General features: G+C 39.7%; 1 protein-coding gene across 9 annotated transcripts in view; it reads right to left on the reverse strand.

Annotated features, from left to right (window-relative positions):
- The window catches only part of herc1 (HECT and RLD domain containing E3 ubiquitin protein ligase family member 1), a 43,062-nt gene that overhangs the window by 19,311 nt on the left and 2,651 nt on the right, over positions 1-21,100 (reverse strand). For 4 of the 9 annotated variants that reach the window (XM_077228531.1, XM_077228526.1, XM_077228530.1 and 1 more), the window contains exons 3-38: positions 20,955-21,050; positions 19,084-19,281; positions 18,680-18,991; positions 18,458-18,554; positions 17,969-18,112; positions 17,480-17,607; positions 17,220-17,364; positions 15,580-15,751; positions 15,228-15,362; positions 14,871-15,036; positions 14,657-14,782; positions 14,343-14,549; positions 13,509-13,661; positions 13,241-13,373; positions 12,960-13,151; positions 12,513-12,728; positions 12,181-12,354; positions 11,451-11,565; positions 11,241-11,361; positions 10,672-10,846; positions 9,408-9,690; positions 8,877-8,997; positions 8,747-8,798; positions 7,592-7,860; positions 7,272-7,496; positions 6,761-6,881; positions 6,442-6,679; positions 6,092-6,261; positions 5,851-6,006; positions 5,659-5,765; positions 5,446-5,556; positions 5,158-5,328; positions 4,337-4,576; positions 4,126-4,209; positions 2,783-3,312; positions 639-1,420 (exon numbers count right to left, since the gene is read on the reverse strand). In XM_077228531.1, coding sequence (XP_077084646.1) covers positions 639-1,420; positions 2,783-3,312; positions 4,126-4,209; positions 4,337-4,576; positions 5,158-5,328; positions 5,446-5,556; positions 5,659-5,765; positions 5,851-6,006; positions 6,092-6,261; positions 6,442-6,679; positions 6,761-6,881; positions 7,272-7,496; positions 7,592-7,860; positions 8,747-8,798; positions 8,877-8,997; positions 9,408-9,690; positions 10,672-10,846; positions 11,241-11,361; positions 11,451-11,565; positions 12,181-12,354; positions 12,513-12,728; positions 12,960-13,151; positions 13,241-13,373; positions 13,509-13,661; positions 14,343-14,549; positions 14,657-14,782; positions 14,871-15,036; positions 15,228-15,362; positions 15,580-15,751; positions 17,220-17,364; positions 17,480-17,607; positions 17,969-18,112; positions 18,458-18,554; positions 18,680-18,991; positions 19,084-19,281; positions 20,955-21,050 — 6,865 coding nt within the window. The remainder of the gene's footprint in view (positions 1-638; positions 1,421-2,782; positions 3,313-4,125; positions 4,210-4,336; positions 4,577-5,157; positions 5,329-5,445; positions 5,557-5,658; positions 5,766-5,850; positions 6,007-6,091; positions 6,262-6,441; positions 6,680-6,760; positions 6,882-7,271; positions 7,497-7,591; positions 7,861-8,746; positions 8,799-8,876; positions 8,998-9,407; positions 9,691-10,671; positions 10,847-11,240; positions 11,362-11,450; positions 11,566-12,180; positions 12,355-12,512; positions 12,729-12,959; positions 13,152-13,240; positions 13,374-13,508; positions 13,662-14,342; positions 14,550-14,656; positions 14,783-14,870; positions 15,037-15,227; positions 15,363-15,579; positions 15,752-17,219; positions 17,365-17,479; positions 17,608-17,968; positions 18,113-18,457; positions 18,555-18,679; positions 18,992-19,083; positions 19,282-20,954; positions 21,051-21,100) is intronic. The other 5 variants (XM_077228534.1, XM_077228525.1, XM_077228529.1 and 2 more) reach the window with 3 other exon arrangements.

Here is a 21,100-nt window from a genome sequence, read left to right on the forward strand (position 1 = left end):
AGCCCAAAGTATACTTCAGCCGTCCGCGTTTCACCACGGTCCGCGCAATGCACGCACTGTCCGCATGACGTAATTTTAGTCATCCGCAGGGTCCACGGATGTCCACGCACATTGTCCATGTGCAGGCCAATTTTTGTGCGTGTACAACAGCGCATGTGCGAGTGACTTGAGGACTTTAAAACAATTTAAACAAAGTCCACTAACGGCCTAAGGAGTATCATTTAAAAGGCAGCGGAACGCAGAAAATTAGGTATGCCTAATTAACTTTAATTAACTTCCTTTAAATTGTGACTTTACAATAATACAAGAATCACTGTTTGTGCCCATCATGTTTACATTATGTAGAAATTTTGTAAGCACCAAATAAGCATATTAGAATGATCAAACAATCATGTAACACTGAAGACTAGAGTAATGATGCTGAAAATTCAGCCTTGCCATCAAATTACATTAAAATGAAATTAAAACAGAAAAAAATTTAAATTGTTACATTTCACAATATTAACACATAAACGAGCTTTGGTGAACATAAGATTTCAAAGCAGGGATATTGGAAAAGTTATTATGCGAAAACGTTTGAAAAGTAGTTATATATTCAGTTTATGTATATCAGATTTGTTTTACGTTTTCTGATGTACCTGGTTTGGAACTCTGGCCTTCCTGTTCTTCAAGCAGGCTATTGACCACTAGTTTGTAGATCATAGTCTGCGCCCGCTCCAGGTCTGCCAGCCCAAGCGCCCTTTTGATGGGTGACCTCATAACTGCCCGCTTCACCATGTGTCGCATCAGAAACTGCAGAGCCGATCGCAGCTCTGCCTCCTCCTGACACACGCTGACCCCAGGGCTTGCACAATCCGCATTATGGCCGCTATCAGGCGCCACTTTGGGGATCAGCAGCAGTTCGGCGTATTTACTACAGCTAAGAAGTACACTCAGGGTCTTCATCGCTCCCAGATACAGATACGAGAGCTGTACCGCATGCACCTCCATCTGTGCAGCCGCCTCCTGTGAGCTTCCCCGTGTCACCACCATCTCCTGCAGTCTGCGGCATCCCTCCGCTGGAGTCTGCTGTGTGGCGTCCTGTGTGTAGGCAGCCAACTCGCTCTCAGATCGAGAGTTGGGCGGGGCGCGAGCTCGAACCTCGTCTAAGCTGTGAGATACACGCAGGTCTCCCGTCCCTTCTTTTGGTTTGGTGCGCGTCTCGTTCTCTCGTTCTTCCTGGGGTTCGTGCCGGTGTCTCCTTTCGTGCCGCCGGTTAGAGATGGATTTGGAGCTATCGTCCTGCAGGCTGGCAAGGGTGGTGAGGTCCAGAAGCAGGGCCGCAGTGAGTCCACGGAAACGAGAAACGTCAAAGGGAAGAGGCTCTATCGGCTCCAAGTTGTACAACGGCGTGTCACTGGGCGACCAAAAAGTGGGGAAGCTTCAATAAAAAAGAGTGACAAACCAAACAGAGAGAGAAAGAGACAGAAAGAAAGTGAGGGAGCAGGGAGGAGGGCCAGGGAACATGCAACATCATGGAACTAAAGCAAAGGAATAAGTCAAAGAAATGATTAGGGAGGACGAAAAGCGGGAAAAGAGTCTACGGATGCGTGAGACTAGTCGACTAAACAATACTGCTGAAACTTGCTTGACGACAAAAGATCTTATAACAATACCCTAACAAATAGAATACCCTTAAATAATGTATAGTTGCCAGTACATGTCAAGCTTTTCTTGCGATTTTGCCACCTCTTATGCGAACAGGTACTTTTCATACACGTTTAAGAACGGAGGTGCAAGCGGTGGCCATGGTAACAAACAACAATACTTTTTGACGTGCTGATTTATGTTAACTAATTTTGATTTGAGGAATTCAGTTTGTTCTTATTGGTCCTGCAATGATTGCCTATTGATCCTAATAAATATGTCTATAATTGGCTAATGTTGATTAAGTGAATGCTTAAAAGGTTAGCTCACCCAAAAATGAAAATTCTGTCATTAATTCCTCACCCGAACCTGCTTGACGTGTGAGAACAAACCTCATTGGTTCTTGAGGAAGCTCAAACGTGCTGTGTAACACATGAGAAACAACCTTATTGGTTCTTGCACATCAAGCAAACATGCTTGAGCTTCTGTTTACCATAACTGATGCGTGCGTTGATGAATGTTTATATTTCAAAAAGCCTAAATTAAATCTGTTCATCATATAAAGCGATCGTGTCTTTTCGGAAAATTTGGACTAAAACGCTCAATTCATATGGTTTAGTTTTATGATCTCTTTATGAACTTTTTGAAGCGTCAAAGAGTCAGTTGCGTAGCTGTCAACAGAGGAACAAAAAGCTCTCAGATTTCATCAAATATCTTCATTTGTGTTCTGAAGATGAACAAAAGTCTTTGAAAACGACATAAGGGTGAATAATTATTGACAGAATTTTCATTTTTGACTGAACTATCCCTTTAAATTTACTGTACAATGATCAAAATGCACAGCACATGTATGATTTTTCAACTGCGTTCAGAGTATGGGATTTGACTGTTCAATTCATAAATTAAGTAGGCTATTTCAAATGGATCACTAATACAGTCTTCTGGGTGTTTGTTAGACTAGTAGTAGGTTACAACATTTCCATTTAATCGTTAATGAAATTAGTTGTGGCACATATCCCTTTAAGAAACCAAGAGAGCCCCAGATAGAAAGAAAGAAAAGTTGGCGTCTAGACCTCTGGGTAGCAGGAACAAGGTAAAAGCCTCAATATAACTTTTAGAGATCAACAAACCATGTAAACAGATACCCATCTCTCACCTGATGGTAATCTCCGCCTCATCCCACTGCACCTTAGCTGATGTGCTCCCCTCCTTCACCACACCCAGCAGAGTGGCGTGTCTCCCCGTCTGCTTGTGCACACACCGTCCCCCCATCCTCAACCCACCATCTACTCCCCCTATCACAGCTAACACCGGCCACACCTGGTGGCACAGCGTCCGCAGGTGGGCCTCCGACAGCTCTGCTGCAGTGTGCCGTCCACTTCTTCCTCTCTCCTCCTCTTGATCCACCTCCTTCTCATCCTGCTCCTCTCGGCTCTGTGCCGAGCGGCTCTTGCGCAGTCTGGTGGCCCCTGCTGGAGGACCTCCTTCTCGCAGACAGCCCCTGATCTGCTGGAGGCGTTGGAGGATGCTATGGTTAATGGTTTGGGTCCAGCACTCCGAGCGGTGTAAGATCCGGACCAGCTGGGTAGTGGCTTCCGCAAGAACGGTTGCTACAGGGCTACAGATCGGGTCGCCAGGTAACAGGTCACGTGGTGTGCCCCTCATCTGCATGTCACAGATTTTTACCTGCAGGGTAGGGGACCAATTAAAACAATAGAGAAAATGTAGAAATTTGCCAACCAGTTTTTGGCAAAAACTGAAAAATTGCTAAAACCCAAAATTGCTGTCAACATTATGGTAATGCTACATCACTTTCTACAGCGCCACAGCAAAAGAAATCAATCATATTTTAGTTTTGAATGTGACTTTGCAGTCTGAACTGAATATAAGATAAGACAATGTAGTCCAAAATAATGTCTTTCTATTAATTAAAAACTATTAATGTCTTTTTATTATTATTAAAAACGTTTATGTTAAGCTTTGCAGGCAAAATCAAAAATGAACAATGTTTTGATTTAAAAACAAATGACTATTATGAATTGTTTTATTTTTAAAGGAACCATTCAAAAAGACTCAAATTTATCAGGGTTATTATCATTATTTAAAACCAATAAATATATTTTTGTTAATTAAAATAAAATAGAAGAATTACATGAAAAACTTAAAATAAAAATGTGAAATGTTGCCTAAGCAAAAGCCTCAAAGCTAAATGAAATAAGTTAAAGCAGTAAAATTATTAACTGAAAATAAAAACTAAACGGTCACTAACAATAAAACTGAAATAAAAATAAATTAAATGTAACATAAAAAAGACTAATAAAATGACAAAAGCACATAGCAAAATTACAAAAAATTAACCAAAAAGGAAATTATATATATATATATATATATATATATATATATATATATATATATAATACTTGTAGTGCAGTCTGTAATCAGTGTCATTTTAGACAAAAAAAAGGTAATGAAATCAACATCAGCATCTCTGCATCTTACCTTCTCGCCTGGGTTGCTGCTGTAGAACATGACACAAGGGTAGAGCTCTGTAGCATCAACATCTTCAAAGGCCAGTTTGGGTTCCTGCCACATTGTTTAGCAAATAAATATGACAAAAGAGAGAGAAATAATGAGTGTTATAGCTTAGCTATTGACATGAGAGTTAGTTAAATGGTTAAATATTTGTCTTCATGAGTGGGCTGCACTGCACCTCTCCATTCTTGCCAAAGGACACAGTCCTCGCCTCCATGTCCAGCACACAGGTGATGTAGTCTCCCTGTGTGTAGCTGGACAGCGTGAGGGTCTGTTCTCCATTATGATAGAGGTTGCCACTGTATGCACGGTAGAGCCACATGTCTGCTGTTGTGCGGTGGTTAAAATCATGAACGGGCCAGCGTGAAACACCCACGCACGTTCCCTCGTTTCCACGATTCTCCTTCACAATATAGAACTGGAAAAAAATGATGTGCACTTATACTAACATAGCCTGACAGAATGTCCATATTACACTATCAGCTTGTATGGATGTGTGCGTGTATACATAGACTTCGTTCAAAAGTTTGGGGTAGTTAAGTTTTTTTTTGTTTATGAAATTAATACTTTTATTCTGCAAGCACGCATTAAAATGATCAAAAGTGACAGTAAAAGACATTTATAATGTTACAAACTATTTCTATTTCAAATAAATACTGCTCATTTGAACTTTCTAATCATTAAAGAACCCTGAAAAAAATTATCACTGTTGACAAGAAAATATTAAGCAGCACAATTGTCAACTGTGATAATAATAAGAAATGTTTTTTGAAGGATCGTGTGACATTGAAGACGGGAGTAATGATGCTGAAAATTCAGCTTTCCATCACAGGAATAAATTACCATTTAAAATACACAAAAACAGAAAACAGTTATTTAAAAATCTTACAAATTTGGAGATTTTCTTGTTATCTGTCATATTTTCAAAATTAAGATATATTTTTAAAAAATCTTAACCCCAAACTTTTGAACAGTACAGTAAAATAAAGTGTGTAGAACCTTCCACTGGTAACAGCCAGAGGAAATGCCAGTGGAAGCCAGGCCGTAACCTTTGCCCCCACTGCCATGTGTCAGTCCCTGTCCGCTTTCCACCACACAGCACTGAGCCTTCTCAGGGTCAAAGGTCACTTCCTGGATAGGCAAATTTTCTTCTTCCTCCTCTGTCTCACCCTAAAACAACCAGAAAGGAAATTTAATGGCACCTCAGAAATGTGAATGTTGCATATGAGCACATTTTGAAGCCGTAAAACCTTGACAAAAACACTTGACTGACTGTATCTTCCTTACCTGTAGTTTGAGTTCCTGCTCTCTTTCTTTTAGCTGGATGGCGTGTTTTGCTTGAGCAACAGGTTCCTCCCACATACAGTCCGAGAGCAGCGAGAACAACCTCTCCACCACCTACCACACAAATGATCAATTTATCACACAAACTGTCAAATTAATTTAGCTCTGCAACATGTTCAATTACAAAAAGCACAATACAGGTGTGTGGAGTCAGACCTGGGTCATCTGATGGTCCTCCACACTGCTCTCACAGGCAGGAAGTACAGCTTCCAAAACATGAAGGGCTAACAGCCGTGTCCTCAAATTACCAACCAATGGAATGCCTGAAAAACACACACATTCAACTAATCTAAAAACTAGCACACAAGCAAGATGACGTTGATGATGACCTGGACACTGCCGTAATACCTGAACAGCATTTCTGAGCAGCAATGTTGAGAAGGACTTCAGTCCATTTAGGAGATGCCATCTTGGACTGGATCGCTTTGGAAGAGACGACGCGCCGTAGAAACACCAAGAAGTCTCCAAGGTGCAGCTCTGCGGTGTGTGTCTTGCGTAACAATGCTACACCAAAATAAAAGCAATATATAAAACCACAAAATTAATTGACAGTGAGCATGTGACTGTTTTGAGCTCTTAAGTGTCCTACCTCGAAAATCTTTTTTCTGAGCATCTGCACAGTCGTCAGTCTTCTCCTTCAGTTCTGTACTTGCACTGAGTGTGCTTCCTGCAGCCTGAGCCAGCAGAGTCTTCAGCTGACTACACAAAAGATCCAACAGGGACTGGACCACCTTAGGACTCAACCTGTCCGCATATGTCCTGATGAAAAGATAGGGGAAAGCAAGATTTTGAATGCTGTGAGATTTTGGCACTTTGTTTACTAAGTTCCCTAAAGAACATTCAGGCACTAGCATCATCATTTAAATCATACAGCATTGAAGGTTCAGATTGACTATGAAAAACCAGGTGTTAACCGTCTGTGAGTCAACTGATTTGTACCCGGTGCTGATGGCTAGTATCTGTAGCAATCTGGTACTGGCCACTTTGAGGGCGGTGCTGAGCTGAGAGCCTGCAGGCTTGTGCAGGAGTTGCAGTGTCTGTCCAAGCAGGGTTTCCGTTCCACAAAGCTGTGAGAGAACGTCCAAAAGGCCACTGGAGATGGCTAATGATACATCGACAGGCTGGTATCGCACGCTTAAAGCGAAGACTGTCACCAAAAGCAGCCTCTGCTGGGCCTCTGGAAACACACACAGCATTGTGAATATATGTTCAGTATAATAAAATATGCCACATAAAATTACTATAGTGTATACATTACCTATGTGGTGCTTGTTAGCTTGCAGGGCTCTCTCTAATGTGACTGACAGCTGCTGATATATCTTATGCACAGCTGTCTGAATGTCCATCTGTAAACTTTTCTTGGCTGCTCTGACTCCATCCTACAAGGAAAGACAAAGAACATGCAGATAACATGATAACATACCTCTTTTAGCATGCTATAAGAAGTCATTTTCAGTTCTTCAATGCCCAGATTATAGGACAAAATGTGTTAAAGCAAGAAGACCGAACTCCTCACATCCATTCTGACTTCTCTTTTTTTTTCTCTCAATAAAGCCTTATGCTTCCATACCCCAGCCTAAATTAGCTAATATTAAGCCAGCATGACCTAAAAAGAAACTCAACTATGTTCAGAAACTAAATCCGTTGCTTTTTATTCATTGATGATGGCCATAAATTCATTTTGAACGGTATGCCATACATTCAAAAAATATTTTACCAGTACCTGTAAAGCTGAAACAAGTCAAAGTTTAGATCCATGTCATAGTTACCTGGTAATGGTGTAGTTGGACATTCTCTCCCTTTGGCCCCCCATTACACACGGCACCCAGGCCGAAACATCCCGACAGGAACTGCAGTCTGACTGATGTTAGCAGAGAGGCAGAGTGAAAACTGAGGCTTGTGCGTCCAGCTCCACCTCCAGAGCCTGCTTGACTGCTTTTCTCCTCCATCCCAGAAATCAACACCACAATCTGATGAAGGGCCTCCAGACGCAACTATAGAAACAAAAAATAAACATAAAAGCATAAGTTGTGTAGGTGGAAGGCATCAGCAGTAACAAAATACAAATAAAAATGCTGAATGCACGTACCTCTGCTCGGCTCTGCTGCTGCTCCATGGCTATAATAATGGCCTGTGGGCTGGTGGACACACTCTCTTCTGGTTCCTTAAACGCAGGAGCATTCCCAACATCTCCACTGATGAAGTTCACAATGTTCTCGATGAGTGCATGGAGCCTGAGTGATTGGCTCAGGTCGATGTCTGACTCCTCGTAGGACTGCGGAGAGCTGTACAAACACTCACGGGCTGAGCGTCCCCCAAACCAATCAGCAGAAGAGTCTGGAGAACTGTAGAGAAAACCTTGAAAACACAACACAAAACCTGTTGAAAAAATTTATAATAATGGGCAAATAAGTAGAATTTAAATACAGTATATTTTCATTTATATATATACTCATTTAAATATGAATTATCTATATTTAAATAATAGTTTATAAATATAGTTAAATTGTAATTCAAATTATTAAATAAATGATACTTTCAACAGAAAACATTGAGTTTCAAATTCTCAAAAAATTCCACAAGTCATCATCCTTTTTTCACATTTCAGTCCTGTTTGTAAGAGAAAATCTGGGGAAAGAATTATATGGTAAAATCTGCTTAACGGATCTAATAAGCCATTTATTCGTAGCCAATAGCGTCATAAAATTCCCAGGCATAGAGGCAACAGTTGACCAAAAAGATGTGTCCCAGGTGCGGTTTACTGTATTATAAAAAATGCCAATTAATGTTTAATTTATTTAGCTATGACTGTTAACACATACATAAAAAAAAATATATAATGCATAAGCAGCTTAAATGGCATCATATAATCTATATAATATCATTTTAGCAGGCAGGGTATGTGCATAACAGGTGTACAGAAAGACAGGTGATTGAATTTTTCCATAAACTGTGCTTTTCTGTGGAATTCTGCAGCCACAGACAGCAGGTCTGAGCATAAATGAGTATTAGGTGAAATTACTATTTTATAGAAGAAATGTGTGTGGCATGTTTTGAATTTTGGAAGAACATGAAGATGCTTTAAATGTATAGACTCATTTAGCCAAGTAGAAGAAAACAGACTGACAGAGCTGTCAGAGACGCATTACATTTGTACACAGATAGACTTTAGGACAAATATACAGACACCAATACAGTGTGTCCCACTACTAGAGGGTCAAAGTGTTGGGGGAGGGGCTGTTACCTCTTTTTTTAGGAGTGAAAGCTAAATCCAGATCCACATTCCTCCTTGCATTCTGAAAATGGTCACACAGGTTACATAACTGCAATTTAAAAGCAAGAAAAGCAAATAAGGCATGTGTCACAGATCTCACCAGTGAGTATCCCTCCTCATCAGACTCTGGCTGAGAGAGATCTGACTCACTCCTGGATTTTGTGAGTCTATAGCTGGGACTGCTCTGGATGGACCGACTCTCTGCTGACAAGCTCTCACTCCTAAACACAAAATAAAAATGGAAAATAAATGTTACATTTCCTGTGACTGGGCATTATCACATAATCATGTCAATAAAAATGTGACCTAAATTTCATATTAATACCACTAATGAACAATGGTTTTCGATTATTGAAATGATAGGTAACTGCTGCTTTTAAGCTAATTGCAATTGGGTCAGCTTATAAAGGTGCTTCAAAAGTAGGGAAGCACACAAGGTCTCTTGCAACTGGATAATATGAAATCTTGGTCAGGTCAGGCATTCCTGAACCGCACGAGAGCGCTGGAGAGGTAAACAAGTTCAGTGAGACCTTCAGACTCCTAGATAAGGATTACATATGAAAGTTAAGGCACGCTTATGCTTGTTTAACCTGTACTTGTACCTGTACTTTATAACAATGACGTCACTCACCTCGGCATAAACCCGCCTCCGTCCTGGTTGACCCCACCTGTCAGGGGTTGCTGATTGCTGTGTTGAGCGAGCGGCGTGCTGACGGCCAGCAGGAGCATTGCACAGCGGTGGATGACGGCATTGCATGCGGTGGTGTAAAGATCCTGTCCTTCCTGAGCAGTTGTGCTGCTCCTGCGCTCGGGACCGGGCTGAGCCGGCTCTTCCTGGACGCTCATGCTTCCGGTTCGATCTCGGTCCCTTCCTCGAGCTGCCTCCCGTGCTGATAGGAAACATTGAAAGATTTCTGTGTCCGCCAAGACATAAGACACAGAGCGGCCGGATTAAGGAAGCAGCCAAGAAGCATGAGGCTATTAAAAAGGGCCTATGGCTGGATATTACACAATGTCACGTGTAACAAATGTGTAACAAACAACCATGGATAACAATTTCGGGGGTTTTATTAGTATACATTACTGTTCAAAAGTGTAAGGGTGAGATCATTTTTTTCAAAGAAATCAATAAGAACGCATTAAATTGATCTAAAGTGAAAGTAAAGGCTTTTACATTGTTACAAAAAATAATTATATTTTAAATAATATTTTTTTGCACAACTATTTTCGAAATTTATTATAATAATAAGAAATGTTTCTTGAGCATCAAATCATCAAGACTGGAGTAATGATGCTTAAAATTCAGCTTTGCCATCACAGGAATACATTAGAAAATATATTAAAATTTTCAATATTGCCATTTTTACTGTATTTTTAATCAAATAAATACTGTACTTAAAAAAAAACATACAAACCCTAAACATTTGAACAATAGTGTATATTTTGTGGTCTATTCTAATACAGTGCAATTTACACTGTCAATCCAAGTACTAAATACATCTTTAAAGTAATAGAGTAAAACATTTAAATATCATTATTTATTCGCCCTCATGTCATTCAAAACCTGTAAGCTGTTAATTTTTGAAGGAGGAGGTAATTTGTGAATAATAACTTAAATTTTGGTATGTTCTTATCAATCGATAGTTGTGTATACAATTGTCTGTTTATTCCACTTAAAATAGCGGCATATGGTTCAGGAATGATAAGAGGGTAAATAAACAATTACAAACCATTTATTTTTAGGTGTAACAGCTAAGTTGTCAGACAGGAAAATGTAAAAGTACACAAAGTGTGTGAAATTGCGAATGTGTGACAACTTTGCACCATGCCACACAAAGCATCAGCCAACATCAGCAGCACACATACACACGCCCTTCAAATGTGCCTGTACTCACTTCCTGCGGTCATGACTTCATGCTCTCTTTCGTCCTCCTCTTCTTCCTGCTCCTGGTGTCCTTCATCCCTTTCCCTCTCTCTGTCTCTCTCCTCCAGTTCAGTCTCCTCATCTATAGTTCGGGTGAAAGAGTGTTCCTGAGGGTCCATCTCCACTGAGTCCACGTTATCAGAGATCTGCGCAAAGGAGGAGAAATGGCTTTACATATATAGTGGGATCCAAAAGTCTTTAAAAAAAAAAAGTAAACTCTGGAAACAGAAACATAAAAAATAAAGAAATATATATATAAACACATTTCATTTTCTTCCTCTTCGTTATTCTTTTATTTTTGTTTTCAAAACATTTTTTGTTTAAATTAAAAGTGTTTAAAAAGATACATTTAGACTGCTTTTCATAATGGCCCTTCACTGCACTTCTTCATGATATCTTCTTTTGTGTTATCCTTTTAAAACAAAGTCTGTTCCAGTTTGCATGCTTGCCGTCATTAAAGCAAGGGGTACACGGCAGATGCTAAAAAAAGTTTTTAATCAAACTGCTATGCTGATAATATAATTTGTAATGAAAACATACTCTGCGTTCTCGTGATGACGAGCGGGTCTGGATGAGCTCCATGTTCTTGCAAGCCAAGAGGCGATTCCGCACCTTATACACACTGCGATACACCTCTGCCAACAGTTTACATGGCTGATATCTGCAGGAAGACAGAAAACGAGAGAGAAATCCTTTAGTAGTGCTCACAGTGTAGCATTCTCCGTAGTTATGTAGGATATGATGTTATACCTCCCCTCTCCACATGCCTGTCCCAGCAGCCCTGTGTGTTTCAGCAAGACAGCAAGTACAAAGCGGGACACTGTGTCTAACAGAGCCTCATTCGGCAGTGACGAACTGTCCCAATCTACACAAACAAACACACACACACACACACACAAAAGACTAAAGGAACAGTAAGCAACGACATTAAAGATGTTCGCTTGCACAAATGCAAGTTGATAATGCTAATGGCAAAAATCAGGATTGTTTTTAACCAATAACTTTATATAAAATCCAATAAATTCATAGTTAAGAAGCCATAAAGGTCTGGTTTATGACCAGCTGTAACATAACAGTGAATAAAAGTGTCAATTGCTTTTTTTATTGTACTGTAACCTCTAGGTAGTAAGTGTGGGCAAATACTGCACCTCATAACAACAATGTACGCTCAAATATTACTTAAATTCTACATTTAGATCCCGACTTCTTTTAGAAAGACAAATGTCTTTATATAAAAGAAATGGCACAAAGTCCAAATCAGATGCAACTGTAGTGAGATTTTGGACCAATGAGATTTCACTGTGTGTGGGTCTACCCAACACTACAGAAATAGAAGCCACTACCACTACAAGGTTTGCATAGGTTAATGTGTGACTTCTGAGACTATGCAAGCACTTACGCAAGTAAGGGTAATCATTAGTGAATCATTTGTAGTAATCTTTCCATAATCCACAATATATGTTCTGTGTTTGTGTCCTACCCTTGCTGATGGCATAGTCCTGCATGTTTGTCCACAGGCTGTATGTGGGCTCTTTAGTTGATCCAAGGGCCAAATCGACCAGCACACTCATGTCAGCATGCAACTGACAGTCAAACGGTCTTTGTTCCTCATTTCCACACAGAGCCACCTCCAGCAGAGAGCTGATACACGCATCTTAAAAACATATACACATGTTCAACATCAACATGAAATGGCATTCACAACCTTTATAAACTTCCATAATAAGCCAAATTTCAAAATAAAACAGGACATTTAATGATAAAAGGAAATTCAATGTGTGTGTGTGTGCACGTATGTATGCGTGTGCATACCAAGCTGGGGTATTTCAGTCTCTAAGCCGTTACTAAAAAGTGGTGTTTTGAGCCAGTGGGTAGTGTGCTGTTCCTCTGGCGAGGGTGGAGCTCCCTGAAGCATTCCTCCAAGACAACGTCCCACCAGCAGCGCAACGGTACGCTCCAGATCCACCAACCACACCCAGCACTGCGCCGGTCCTGACACGCACAATGGATCAACTAGATCTGGAGTGCCTACAAGAAAAAGGGAAAATCTTTTTTTTTTTCAATATAAGATTTGTGAGTGAAAGAAAAATAGTCCTAATTCAAAACAATATCACAGATTTAAAGCTAAAGAAGTTCAACACAAACCTACAACCAGCTATCACTTTGAACTGATGCACACATTGATTCTCGCCAACAAAACAGTGCTACAGTACTACTGATCTGAATATCTGACCGAAAAGTTTAATGTGACAGTCTGACCATGTAGTGGCCACTGCAGCTCCTGTTCCTCAAGAAGTGTGGCGGCAGGCAGGAGTCTGTTGAGACGGTCCAGCGGGGGAAGAAGGTCTAAGAGGTAGCTGAGCAGTGGCCGTGCGACCCAAACAGGCAACAGCAGCAAGGATGTCACAATCTGACACAGCATACTGCCCGCTGCAGACATGTAGATCACATCTACCAAATACAAACACAGGTAAAATTAGCAGGTCCATTTGCATATAGTTATGAATGAGTTAAGCAAAAACGTGTGTATATTGATATACCTCGTAGCTTCTCACGCACACTGCCGTTTCCAGAGCTTTCTCTCAGAAGAGTTGCAGAGCGATTATAGATATCTGTGGCGTGAGGCAATAATAACTGCAGATGTTTATGGAGGAGAGCAACACTACTGGAGCCCTGAAAAAACATAGATGATTCACATACTGAAGGAAATCAGACTACTATGACGAAAAAAAAAATCCTTTTAGAGATTCTAATATCTCTCCCTCTAATTTTTGTTTGTTCATGATATGCATTTAGTTGTGCAAGTACCTCTGTAACACAGTTGATATGGCAATAGGCCAGTAGTTGCTTCTGTAAAGAGCAGAGCAGCTCATGGAGGTGAGCTGGTTGGCTGCTATCAGATGAAGATGTTCCCTGCAAGATCTTATCACTGTTCTTCTCCAGCTCTCCAAACGCCTGGTCCTGTGAGGTTAACAGCAGGTTAACTTGAATCGGTTTACATTCACTTAGGACAGTGTTTATTTTTTTACCCAGTCAAGATACACTAGGCTGACAAGAGTACTAGTTGAATTTCATCAAATATGATTTACAATTTTTTGCATGCCCCTGTTCTCAAAAATACTGTATATAATAAAGGGTTGACATTAACCACAGCAAAATAAAATTTTTAATTCCAAATATGAAGTCATCAGTATACAAATATGGTATTTTATGTAGTGCAAAATAATGGCAAGAAAATGTGCATTTCTATCGAGTTATTTGTAGGTTGCATGCAAAAACAGGGAAATGTATTGATTCAGGAACAAATGACTTACAGTATGAGTTGGTTCATTTAATGAATCATTAAAAAGACTAAAAATAATTACTGGTTTGAATTTGTCTGGTGAATCCTTTATGAACTCACAGAATCCACATCTCAATCACTTTCTGAACTTCATTATTAATTTCAGTGATGCCTGTCTTAAAATGAAGCAAGTTTTGCATACTAAAAGTTTGTTAAACAGAGTCACCATTATTACCTGCAAATTGTTCCTATATCAACATGCATTTATAGACACACATTTGAGATATTTTGTAATGAATGATCATTTAATATAAAAGTGAAAATCAAGGCCAGAGCTAAAATATATGCTAAAGACTGACCGTGTAAAATCCCAGGTTCCTGAGTAAAGTTTTCATGAGAATCTCTGCCAAGTGTGTGTCAGGATGTGTATCAGAGTGAGTGCCAGGCACAGAGTCAGAGGGTGGAGCGGAAGGCTCAGAGGTATCTGGAGGACAGCTGTACCCCAGCAGAGATGCCACATGGGTGTGATCCTGCAGACTAGTGAGGATTATGTCCAGCTGCATCCTCTGAGACAGAGAAAGCACACACATTCAAAGGAGCATGACTAACAGATGCTTCCTTAAGTTAAGCAACGTAAACTGCATTTTATTTTCATACAGGCACAGACATGTACCTGTCCTTTTGAGAGGCTCTCCCAGCGGTCTGGTCCTTGAGGAAGGAGCGAGTGCAGTAGCTCCATTCTCTCTCTCAGAGGAGGCAGCAGCATTGTGGCTCCCACGGAGAGAGTCTCAATGACAGCCTACAAAACGCAACTTCACTGATCAGAGAAAAACCACAGTAAACCACCACAGCAACAAATATGTGACAAAACGCATATATACACAGACCTCCTGGATTTCATCAGGTACTGATGCATCCATAAGTCTGAAAAGCAGATTGCGGAGTGGCCTCGCTTGCCGTCCCAAGATACTTGTGGCCACGCCCCCAGCCAGCGCTAGAGCCAAGTGGTTGGACAAGAGCCGTAGACATAGTTTCAAGAAGTTATGATGCTCCCTGTTGGCCCAAATCAAATTTGTGCACGAAGACACACTCTCAATATTTATTAACCTTCAGGATGGTTTAGAAAATCAATTGAAACTTGATCTCAACTAAAATCACAGTAGCAGAAGTAATCTTCCAGTGATATTAATGCACTTAAAAACAAAGCAGGCTCCACTCGTCTATGGTAGTGGCAGAATACACACTTGGAAGATGGGAAAGGCAGCGGTGGGATCTCGTTGTTGATGCCGTCACAGTATCGTTCCAGGAACGAGCGGAGGTGAGAGAAAGTGCTTTCTTCCAGGTCCACACAGTACGGCCTATGCCAGGCCACCACCTGCCTGTATATACACACAAGATTATTAGCATAGATATAGGAATGTTGAAAAGTGAGTTAGAAGAAAGAAGAAAAACCGAACACGACAAAAAGGCTTCACCAAACTAAGACCTAAAAGGCACAAATGCATTTGAAATATATTGTGTCTTCACATACAAGGTACAACAAAGGCATTTCTTTTTTAACAGAAGGTTATGAAAGGATTCAAAGGGTTTGCTAACCTGTCTCTCGGGAGGGCAGTCCATGCCAGGCTGTGGGACGTGCCAGCAGAGATCTGCTGAATAGCCACTCCATCTAAACCAATCACCTTCTTGGGTTTGGTGATGGGACCGGTGGAATTCCCTTGACCGCACTGACCCATGGAGTTATTCCCCCAAGCATACACTTCATTGTCTTTATCAAAAACATGCACAGAAAAAAAATTACCGGGCCATTTTACCTAATACACGTGAACTACACATGTTCTGTTCAAGTACACAGCGACAAATTGTCTGTGACATCATGTGTGAGGCCCCCACGCTTCACCTTATCTGAGTCTGAGTCAGCACATACCCTTCTGCTACTAATCTGACCCCCCCCCCCCCCCCCATCTCGAACTACAGTTCACACAAACCAGAACAGCCCTAAAAAAAGAAGGCTCACAAAACCAACAGCACCTAATCACCAGCCACTGATTACTGAGTTTACAATACACTGAAAGTGAAAAGAATATTTGAAGAGAATCAAAAACCTAACCTAATTCTAATGATCATTTACTGTAATTGCAATATCATATATATATATACATACATACACACATACACACTAAACTTACATTTTTGTAAAAATTTTTTAGATCAAATAAAAATTGTTGCTTTTAAATAATATAAAGCACATCAAAATAAATAGGATATAGTGATAATGTGCTATCACAACCTACTGAAAACTACTTAACATTTATTCAATATTTAAAATTATAAATAAAAATAAATAAGACCAAAATAATTTAGATCAAATATGTTGCAAAAATTTTGTTGCACAAAGGCTCTCTTTCGATAATCTTGGCTCAAGCTGAACTAAACATGTCACAGCCTAGTGGGGAGTGAGTTTAAGGAGGGGCAAAAAGCACACTGTGCACTGGTTTTATAACAACAATTTATAAACAAAACAAGCGTATCATTGTGAAACAAAATGTGGCGCAGCAACAATCGTATTATCTCGTTGATCTTTTATTTCATAATTGTAGGGTTGCTGCACATTTTAAATCAAACCAGTTTTATGGTGCAAAACTTGTAAGAGAAGAAGCCTTTTTTGGAGTTTTGTTTGTCATCTTTTGAGATTCAACCACCTTCCCATAGTACCGAATGTCTTGCGGTATAAATTGCACTTTGCCACATTGCTGTCCGTAGTTGTTGCCAACCATCTCTGAAACCGGTCATTTTTGAGCCATTGAGTGTTAAATTTTGGCTTCCCCATTTAGCTCGAATTTGCCCGCTGTCTTTTCCCAAGCAACTCCCCCTCCCCCACTCATCTCTGGTGAAGCCTGCACTGTCACATACATAAAAAAGATGTACATATAACAGTCAAGCTGCAACCTGGGTACTATCAAAGACTTGGTGTTACACCTCATAAAAGCCTATATTTTCGATCAGATTTAAGACCTAATGCCTACCAGAAAAACAAAACAAGTAATAAAGACTAATTTCAGACTTTTAAGACTTTTTAATGCCCCACGGGAACCATGATTGAAAATAAAAGTAAATGAATCGTCCAGCCCTACACGGAAACATCTCGTTCTCTTTAGGAATGTTGTTGCACTAAAGCCACTTAAGCATACCAGATAGGGCCATTTCAATCCAATGTGTTTGTAGGGCTCCCTTACCATGTGATAAAGCAAGGCAGTGGCTGTCTCCAATGGAGATGTCTACAACTCTGGTTGTGGCAAGTTCCTCGATCAGCTTTGGCCTTAGAGCTGTGGCCTCGGATGAACCACAGCCAAGACACGCACCACAGCCCCAAGCATACACCTGCACATTACATGTACATAATAACTGGTGTTTTTATAAAGAATATTCACTGCATTAGAGTCAGTACAGTCAACATGAACTCAAAATGGCTTTGTGGCTTAGTAATGTGTCATACCTGACCAGTAGAGGTGAGAGCCAGAGATGACTGGCTGCCAGCACATACTTTGCGTATGAACATTCCCTGAAGTGCCTCTACCACCTTGGGTTTATACACACGATTGGTGTCCCCATGACCCAGTTTACCTGCAGATAAATGCCAGCATGTTCACATAGAGTACAATAATTATATGTTGACAAAGAAAAGAATTCAAGAATAAGATTGTTTCAAACAGAACAAGTGGCTGCAGAACATTTACATTTATTCATTTAGCAGATGCTTCTATCCAAAGCGACTTATGAATGAGAACAACAGAAGCAGATAAACTAACAATAGGACAACAATATGCAAGTGCTATGACCCTTCCCAGTTCAATCTAACGCAGTATGTGTACTTTTTTTCTTTTTTTATAAAGATAATAGATATAGAATAGAAGATAAAGTGTTACTATTAATGGATCAAGTGTTACCGACAGCAGAACAAGTGGGACAGGCTAACTCAACTCACCATTGTCTCCGCCTCCAAATGACCAGACTGTACGTCCATCTTTAGACAGCGCAATGGTGTGGGAGCTTCCACAGGAAACCTCACCAACATTACTGATGTCTTTAACTAGCGTGGGAATGTTCCTACTGTTACTGTCACCATGGCCTACAAGTGTAGACAAATGTAATCAATGATACAAACATACATTTAATTTATTTTCCTGCATTTATTTGACCAAAATACAGTAAAAACAGTAATATTGTAAAATAATGTTACAATTCTAAATAACTTTTCTATTTATAATATATGTTAAAATGCAATTTATTCCTGTCATGGTAAAGCTGAATTTTCAGCATCATTACTCCAGTCTTCAGTGTCACATTATCCTTCAGAAATCATTCTAATATGCAGATTTGCAGCTCAAGAAACATTTCTTATTATTATCAATGTTGAAAATAGTTTCAGTGCAAACTGTTTTTTAATATGTATAATAAAAATTTATATACGTACCTAATCTGCCAAAATCGCCCTCTCCCCAGGTGTAGAGTTCTCCATCCTCACTGACTGCAGCACTGTGTCTATAGCCTGCTGAAACACAAACCACCACCTACAAACACACACACACACACACACACACACACACACACACAAAATCATAAATCATTTAAACACACATTTCCTTTTAGAGTGCCCAAATAGCTCAAGTGATGCATAGCTGCATGAATTCAGTACCTTTCCTTGTAGAGGGCCCTGTATTAGTTTGGGGTATTTCTGGGTAGAGCTGTTGCCATGACCCAGTTTGCCATAGTCTCCATCACCCCAGCTGAACACCTCCCCCTCAACGGTGAAGGCTAACGTGTGGCCATCTGAGCCTTTGGATGATGATACTTTCTTAATGGCACGGTGAGGTTCAAATGTCAGCTTTTTAAGAGTGGACTGGTTGTTTGAGTCACCCAGTCCCAGGCGACCATAGCTGCCCTTCCCACACGCTCGAACTGAACCATCAGAAGAGATGACGAATGTGCAGTACTGGCCAGCTTCAATCTAAAAGACAGGAAGTGTGGTCATCAAATATCCACTGTGGGCAAAAATGAGGCTACTAAAACAGTGTGAATAGTTAATATGAAGATGCTTACTACCGTTTGTGCATCACTGAAGCTGGGAGCTAGTTTGGGCTGGAGGATTTTCTCTTGAGTGCCCTCTACAAGCTGGTGGCTGCTGTTGCTGCCCCACACATAGACCTCACAGGTCTCAGATACCATGGCCGCCTCACCTGCCTGGATGCTGTCTGGACTCGCACAAGTTCTTGAGTAGTCTGAAGCCATGCGACACACCTATAACATCGGGAAACCGATTTGAAACAAAACGAGAGTGACAAACACATTGCTTTTAGAAAATAAAATAAAAATAAATCTAAGAATTGGTATGATATAAATTCCTACCATTCTATTTTTAGATACAGCAGGATAGATTTGTTGTGCAGCATGTTATAGATTGCAGCTTAAAGCAGCAGAAACTCTCTTTTGATTGTGCACTACGGCAGTTGAAACAGGATTTTTGGCTGACAAAATGTGAGAGCAAATCACTCACAGCAATAAAGATATCATGGACAGGTATAAGGAAAATATATATGTGGATTTCTTTTAAAAGTCTGCACAGAATAATTAACACATGCATTCACACATTCATACTTATTTAATGTGTTTGACAGAGAAGCAGACCTATAATGAAAATTATGGCAATGTTTGTTTGTAAATGGCCTATTACAGCTAAATTTGCCTTGCCAAGAGCAGTGAGTGGTTTCTCTTTTTCTTATCAGTATTGTTATTTGATTTATATTACTTAATTACCACGTTTGGTATGTCAATATAATCTAAATGACTCTGTAATTATTAATAGCTATTTACTTTAGTTTTGTTTGTTTTGGTAGTTTGTGAAGTACTTTATGAGGTCATGCTCTCTTCATTGATGCACCCAGATTTAAGTAAAAATCATTGTCCTGCTTAAGGTGATGTTTAGTCCAATCCGAAAATGAGTTTGGCTTAGAGGGCATCATAAAAATCTGAAATCAATAACATATAAAAAAGGGCAGATTTAGCTGTAAAGCTTATATGTTAAATGATCCCACAATTCCCCATTTATATATTATCGTTTAGTTGCTAAATTTATTTTGGTCCAAATTTCCATGTAATGTTATGGTAGCACATTGAACATTGGCAGCAGCTGCTACCTTTTAAGGATGATAAAATTAACAGAAAAAAACAAAGACTCTTTTGTGTTGAATTACATCACCAAACATTACAACCATTTCACTCTATTCTAGGTCACAAACAATTGCTCAATTGGACTCTTGAGAACTTAAACTGAATGTGTAAAGTCCTTATGAAAGACGTCCTACATTCCCAACAGAATAAGAGTGATAACATTCAAATAGTTTTTTTTCTTAACCCTATAAAGCCTATATATTTACTTATTTTATACGCAAATCTAAGGCCTCTAAATTATCAACATAAGAATCAACATAAGAGTAACATAACTATATTGTTAATAATATTTCAAGATGAACACTGAAGCAAGGTTAGGCTAGGTTCTTTTGATCACCCATACATATTTTTTTAGAAAAATGTTCAAATGTGAGTATCAAATATGATACATTAATCTCATTTAAGGGATGTTTATTTGTGCATCTCACAATCATCACTGTATTGTAAAAATTGCCTAATTTTGCTCAGTTTAGGCTACAGAATGAAACTGGGTATTATTTCCTCCTTGAGTATAAACTTCAATAAACTTCTATTTCAAAATATGTGAATTTTCTATTTTCTGACTATTGTTTCATGTCAGGCATTACAGGGTTAAAAGACAATATCAAAATACCCTCACTGTAATAACATTATTTCAGTGAGTGATTCATGTAAAAAAATGAAAAATAAAAACACTCTCAAATCGCATGGCCTCTTCTAGTCTATACTACAAACATACATAAATATATTATTGTGTATGTTACCTCCTCAAACAAACAGAGTGCAGACTCATATAGGGAACAGAGTCCATCAGGCGTGCGTGTTGGTTCCCTCCACTGGCTACGATCAGCAGATGAACCCTACACCACACGACATCCAGTCATTTCACAATATCCAAGATTATGAAAAA

Source organism: Siphateles boraxobius, unplaced genomic scaffold, assembly GCF_051911475.1.
Source record: "Siphateles boraxobius isolate OS27281-9 unplaced genomic scaffold, OSU_SipBor_1 130, whole genome shotgun sequence".
Lineage (NCBI taxonomy): Eukaryota > Metazoa > Chordata > Actinopteri > Cypriniformes > Leuciscidae > Siphateles > Siphateles boraxobius.